This window comes from Rhinolophus sinicus, chromosome 6, assembly GCF_057876585.1.
Source record: "Rhinolophus sinicus isolate RSI-liver-muscle chromosome 6, RSI-T2T, whole genome shotgun sequence".
In the NCBI taxonomy this organism is placed as follows: Eukaryota; Metazoa; Chordata; class Mammalia; order Chiroptera; family Rhinolophidae; genus Rhinolophus; species Rhinolophus sinicus.
Window position 1 is genome coordinate 62038214 of NC_142506.1, and position 6975 is coordinate 62045188.

Here is a 6975-nt window from a genome sequence, read left to right on the forward strand (position 1 = left end):
TACTTATACCTTGTTTGACCCTAGCAATTCTAAAGTTTGTTTTTGAACTTTATTTCTCATTTCTATGTAACGACTCATCCGTCTTCTAAACCGTTCGATCTAATACGGTATCTATTTTGCATTCTTTGGTAATACCACTATTTGGAAAATTTTAGACGATCAAATCCAGTTTTGTAAGTAATGACACAAAAAAGAAAATGTTCCAGCTCCAAGACAGCTGCCTCAAGTATCCATCATATGATTTAATAATTTAAACGGAATTCAACAGTCATTAACAAGACATCACTATTTAGTCACCCGCTTTCAACACACAGTAAATAACAGCACTGTTTAATTTTTATCATAATACAGTATGTCCTTTGGAATGCCTGGAAAGAAACACCAGCAACCAACAGCGGTTAAGAAACCAGCATAGGGATTTGAGATGCTACAATGCTACTCCAGTATGAACCCACACTGGAGGCGGTCCTCCCAGCAGGGAGCATCCCACTCTTGCATCTCCAAATTGCCAAACCTGCAGTATCTTCCTGTGATTTTAGGAAAAGTATCCATTTCTTGCACTAAATCTTACACATGAATCTTCCCTTCTGTAAGACCGTTATCTATACAGTGGCACTAATGTAATTTATTAAACTACTAAACGGTTTTGTTTGGAGGATGAGGGGAAAGAAAGAGCAGGGCAAGAATGAAATACAACTGTTTGTGTTAAATTCTCTAGGACACGTAGAAAATTTAAATGTTTAAGTTAAAACTATACATTTTTTTATCACTGTGGCTCACATTGTTGCTGTTTTGCATTAAAAAAAATTTAAAAGTCAGCCATTCTCAAGCACAGCACACTGTATTCCCTAAATATTTTATTGTTCCAGCTCCACCAACCCTAAAACTCAACTACTTCTGCCTTTGAAGACAGTTGGCAAACTCCCATTTCTGACGAGTGACTCATAAGCCACAGTCAATTCACACACCAAAAAAAGTTGTTTCCCCCCAAAAAAAAGCTTAATAAAAGGCACAGAAGAGGAGAGGAAGGCCAGAAAGAACAGAGGAGTTTTCCATCTGTTTACCAAGAGTGCACCATACGGTGTGTCAATATCCGAAGCTTCCTGGAACCAACTCGGTAAAGTGCACTGTCTGGACACATTGTTCTAGAAGACAAGCTGATCCCTCAAAGCCATGCACCAAGAAACTCTGAAAATAAATCCACTGCACTTGCTCCAAAGAAATTGTTCGAGATTGCAGATAGCCCTTAATGAGGCGTGGAAAGAACACAGCAATTTCTTCCCCAGGCAAAGGGACGCCTTGTTGACCCAAGAAAAAGGGAGGCTGTTTCACCTACAACAGCCAAACCACGAGGCCAGGCTTCTCCAAAATAAATTCCTCCAATACACTCTTAAGGTAAGGCACGGAAGGCTACAGAATGTTCCTCCTGGCCTGATACCTTGGATAGGTGAGGAGCAGAGGTCGGCATTCTAGGAAGGCAGCAGCTCCGCCATATGGATCCGGCTCTCGGCGACTCCAAGAGGCCCTCGAGCCGTCCCTTCTCGGACCCCACAGCACCGAGTCTGGATTCGCCGACACTGCCGCCAGGAGGGCCCCTGCGTCCCCCGCCCGGCTCGACCCTGTACTCGTCCACGTTCCCGCGACCCCGGGTCGCCGTCGTCCCCGCTGGAGACCGCCCGCCGCATCCCGCTCTGGGCCCCCGCCCCGCGGACTCACCTGGGTCCCCCACGTGCAGCAGCCCCACCGACTCACCTGGGCCCTCAACGTTCAGCCGCCAGGCCGACTCACATACCCCCCACATTAGCCTTCCTGCCTGGTCCCCCCACATTCAGCAGCCCCGCCGACTCACCGGGTCCCCCCACATTCAGCAGCCCCGCCGACTCACCGGGTCCCCCACATTCAGCAGCCCCGCCGACTCACCGGGTCCCCCCACATTCAGCGGCCCCGCCGACTCACCGGGTCCCCCACATTCAGCAGCCCCGCCGACTCACCGGGTCCCCCACATTCAGCGGCCCCGCCGACTCACCGGGTCCCCCACATTCAGCGGCCCCGCCGACTCACCTGGTCCCCCCACATTCAGCGGCCCCGCCGACTCACCTGGTCCCCCCACATTCAGCGGCCCCGCCGACTCACCGGGTCCCCCCACATTCAGCGGCCCCGCCGACTCACCGGGTCCCCCCACATTCAGCAGCCCCGCCGACTCACCGGGTCCCCCCACATTCAGCAGCCCCGCCGACTCACCGGGTCCCCCCACATTCAGCAGCCCCGCCGACTCACCTGGTCCCCCCCACGTTCAGCTGCACAATCTCACCGCTGCCGGCCGCCGCCGCGGCGAAGCTGCCGCAGTGCCCTCCCGCCATCGCCCGCGGATCGGGGCGCGCACGCCGCCCCCCCTTCCCGGGCCCGGGCCGCTGAGCCCGCGGCGGGAGGTGCGCGGGCGGGGCTCTCTCGCGTCCGCCTCTTCCCCCTCCGCTCCGGCGGCCCGGGAGGGCGGCCCAGCCTCCACGTCTCCGGCCACTAGGCCGCCGGGCCGGCCCGGGCCTCTCCTGGGCGCTCGGCAGCGGCCGCCACCGACGCCACCGCCGCCGCCGCCGCGGCTCGGGAGGAGGGGCCGCCGCGGCTCCGGAGGAGGGGTCGCCGCTGGGGACAAAATTCCTCAGCGCTCGCCCTTCGCCCGCCAGTGCCACCAAGGGGCAGGGAGGAAAGGCTGGGAGGAGCTTCCCATCCCCGCGCGGCGGGCGCAGCGGGAGGGCCGGGGAACGTGCTCCGGGCCGCCGCGGGCTCGGACGGGCTTCCAGCACGTTTCTCCTCCCAGTCCCTTGCCGCTGACACCTAACCTTTGCTGGCACCAGGAGTGAGCGCTCCCAGAACGAGGGCAGGTCTGGGCAACTGTCCTCAGCACCTCTGCTGTCTCCCTTCTCCACGGGCAGGTGGGAGAGACGAGGGACACTCCCCAGAGCTAGGAGAAGTTGATGCGTACGTGTAAATCCTGCACGTGCGGTGAAAAAGTGGGGGTTTTAAAATCTGGTACGGTTACCTCGGCAAACTCGTCACTTTACTCTCTTCAATGCTGTTCCCGAACCAGGGTTCCATGTCCCCAAGTGCACGGAAGCCAACACTATGGCATCGACTTTTGAGCAAAGAAAGGAGCTCTGTTTTCCAGCCTGGCAGCAGGACCGGAGGCTCAGAAGTGTCTTCCCGACCCAGGATTTGTCTCTACAAAGAGTTTCACACGAATATGTACAGCAGCATTATTTGCAATAGCCCTAAGGCAGAGACGATCCAACTCTTCATCATCGGGTGAAGAAATAAATGCATTCCCTTCATGGCAACACTGAGCAATAAAAAGGAATGAACTACTTGTACACACAGAAAACAGGGTGTCAAAATAATTATACTAAGTATAGGACCCAAACAAACAAACAACAAAAAAAAGTATGTAGTGTGAGATTCCATCATATAAAGTTCTAGAAAATCGAAGCCAGTCCTGAGTCATAGAAAGCAGATATGTCAGTGATTTCCTCAGGGGTGAGACATGGAAAGTTATGGAAAGGGAATTCCAGAGGTGCAGGAGGAAACTTTTCAGGTGATAGATGTGTTAGTGATATTGATTGTGATGATTGTTTTCTGGATGTAAATGTTTGCCGAGACTAACCAAATTGTACACTTTATCATATTTTAATTATGCCTCAATAAATTGCCAAACATAATGCTTCCTCATGCATCCTGCAATGCTTTTGCCATCTGGGTAATTCCTGGAAATATTGAGCCGCTCTCACATTCCTCAATTTGTTTTCTGCCTTTTTTCTTTCTTTCCTCCTATGAGCCACAGGAAACTGATTATTAGGGACTGCATCGCCTGGGTCCTTGTCCTCCAATTTGTGTCAGCCAATGGGAGGTACTAGCAAGAGAGTCAGGGCCCAGGGAGACAGTGGTCAGGGCATTTATTGTCCCCTTCTCTGCAGTTCTGGAAATGCCTGTGTTCTTCCGTGTCTGACTTCATGTAACACACCCCGCTTGCAGAGTCTAGTTCTGATTTAGGCTCCTGCAGACCATGTCTACCCCTAATAAAGGGAAAATGGCTTAAAGTTGTTCCTAGTCCTTGCATACTTCACCATCCGTTTGTGGATCCCTTAAATCTGCCCTCCCGGCCACCCCTCTCCCACACCTAAGGTAAAACAAAACTTTCCCAGCAGTATACTCCTAATAATGATAATATAAGCTGCTAAGATTTCCCAGCTCCACAATAGAGATGAAGTTCATATTACTGGACAGAGTTATTTCAATTCTTTCTTTCTCTTCTTAGTTCTAGACCAGTCCTTGGTAAACTAGGGCCCATAGGCCAAATCTGACTCACCACCTTTGTAAATAAAGTTTCATGGGAACAGACTTTTGTTGGAACAGCCACTCCTCTGTGTACATGCCTGTTTGTACTACAGTGACAGAGGTGAGTAGTCATGACAGAGATCAATGGCCTCTGAAGTCAAAAAATAAGTGCTTCTCTGGCCCTTATAGAAAATGTTGGTCAGCTAGGGCATGGCCAGTGCCTACCAATGCTTAACAGGGTAGGCCCATTATGATAACGTTCCAAAGAATAGAGCTATGACCATCAGACAAACAACTGTCAGAAGCTTTGAAATTAGCATTTCAAATGTAAACCTTCAGTGAAATTCTTAGGCAGGACTTTCTCCCCAGGTTGCCAGGATAGGTGGAAAGGAAGCAATGTGATGATTTTCTTTCACCTTGTCCAGAGGAAACTCCCAGGTTTGGGGGCTGTGCTTCTATTTATCCCTGGTATCAGTGCCACATCCCATGACATACATGGGCTAATTATTGCAATGGGGTACAGAAGATTGGGATATCTTATAAAGTTTGAAACCTTCAATACGACCAGATATAAATGTGTGCTGCCTATGTATACAAAACTGAGTACTGGCAGTTCTATAAAGTGTAGGAAGAATTAAAACTTAGACTATTTTGACTGATAACAATAGCCTGTCTTTTTGGAACAATTTCTCTGATGATGATATTGATTATTCAGTAGAGTACTTTGCAAAATCTTATATTACTAATGACTAAAAGCCTCTCATAACCATTAGTCGATATGCAATGAATTTTCATTAAAGGTTAATAATACATTATTATTTAAAAGCGCTTTGAAAACTATAACACCAAATCCCACCCTATCATCACAGGCTTTGAAAAAAAAAAAAAGGAAAGGATCAGAACAATTCTTCAAGTTCAAATTGTAACCTTGTGCCCCGTGGTCTAGTTTGTCCCTACCAAAGAATGAACTATAGAAACACTTCCCCTATAATTGATATTCTTCCCTGTTTATCATTTAAGAGGGCATTAGTTCTGCCTCACATTCTTAGAAGATGTATTAACACATTTCATTATTTCAGGGGTGCCACATTTTCTTAATATGTTTGCTAACTGTCTGACAGTCTTTAGTGTAGTGGACTTTTTAGTAAAAAGAAGGCAGGATAACTTGGGGGGCTTCATTTCAGTAAGATTTTAAACCAAAATTGGTTTCTGTAATGAGGCCACTTAGTACGTCCTATTTATTTATTTATTTTTGGTTGACCAGATTGCTCAGGCTTGATATCACTTCATAACAATTTATCATGAGAGCTATCTTTTTGAGGTTTCTAAAAGACATTTTGCAGATAACATATAAAGAACCGTTCCCCCAAATTTTCTATGAGTGTTAGTAAGTAGTAGATTTTTAATCTGAATAACGTTTTCTCATCACAGGGATCGTTGTTTACATAAGCCTAATGTTCATTTAATTCTATCAATGAAATAAAAAATATTTGTTCACCAGATAGCTGTGGCAGAGATTAAAATAATAAATGACACATCAAACACTGTTTAAATTATATTCTGGTTCTCGATTCTTTCTCAGCAGAAATGGCCTTTCTCATGTGCCACACACTCCCATTGAATAGGGTGATAACTAGAGGCCACCGCTGTTCGGTGAATTCTGGATCACATCCGGTTTGTGGACAGAACCGTATCCCAGATATTGTAGCAAAGGTTTTTATAGACATCAAGTTCCAGGCATCATTATGTAACACAGTCCATCTACTTCTACAGGGATGCCATATTATTTATTTTCTGCCCAATCCCAACAGCTTGCACTGCTGGGACAATAAATTATCTTTTTTTCTATAAAAGTTAGTTTATTAGGAAACATTACTGAAGGCCTCACCATCTAGTCGTATGGCCCGCCATATGTGGTGTTCACCACAGTTTACATACTGACACATTTCTTTACCTTGATTTCTGCTAAACCTGGCCTCTGACCTTTAAAAACAGAAGATTCAGTAGTGATAAGAATATGCAGTGGTTTTTTTGGGTGAGTGGGTACTAAACTCATTACCAGCATTAATGAAGAAAATGGTGCTCCCTGAGAATCACTATCCAGTTAACCATCCCATTAGAGACTGGTTGTGTTCCCAAGCTGATTTCCATGCACAGCCAATTCTGGGCAGGTGGCCATGGTCTGCTTCCCATCACACCCAGACAGTGTTTTAGTAACACGTCATCTTGATTTATGGCCACCCGGAGGGCAAAACTCTGCTGTTCAGCATCATCTCCCGTATCCCACACGTTGGTCATAATTCTCTCACGGCATCTAAAGAATAAGCAGGTGATAGGCATGGTCTACACACTGAATAGAGTAATAGCTGTAACTGATCACCTGTAAATTGAGTCATTAGGGGTGTTGTGTCTACTCTTTCCCCAGATTATGCAGGTGGAGTCTTGAGGAAGAGCTTGCAGAAGACCAGGAATGCGATCTCCATTCCCCAGAGGAAACAAGTCCCAAGGGTTTTCCCAACAGTGGCTATTGGCCCCAAATCTTGATCTCACACGCACACAAATATATCGAGATGGGCCAAAGTGACAGAGTTTACTGACATTAACCTTTGTGTGACCGTTTGTTTAGAACAGGTTTCTTAGTGCAAAACA

General features: G+C 47.5%; 1 protein-coding gene across 1 annotated transcript in view; it reads right to left on the reverse strand.

Moving 5' to 3' along the window:
• Positions 1 to 2572, reverse strand: part of KCTD3 (potassium channel tetramerization domain containing 3) — a 32292-nt gene extending 29720 nt beyond the window's left edge. Inside the window, exon 1 of the mRNA XM_074317035.2 lies at positions 2278 to 2572. Within this exon, the coding sequence (XP_074173136.1) occupies positions 2278 to 2360 (83 nt within the window). The 5' untranslated portion in view covers positions 2361 to 2572. The remainder of the gene's footprint in view (positions 1 to 2277) is intronic.
• Between the last annotated feature and the right edge of the window lie 4403 nt (positions 2573 to 6975).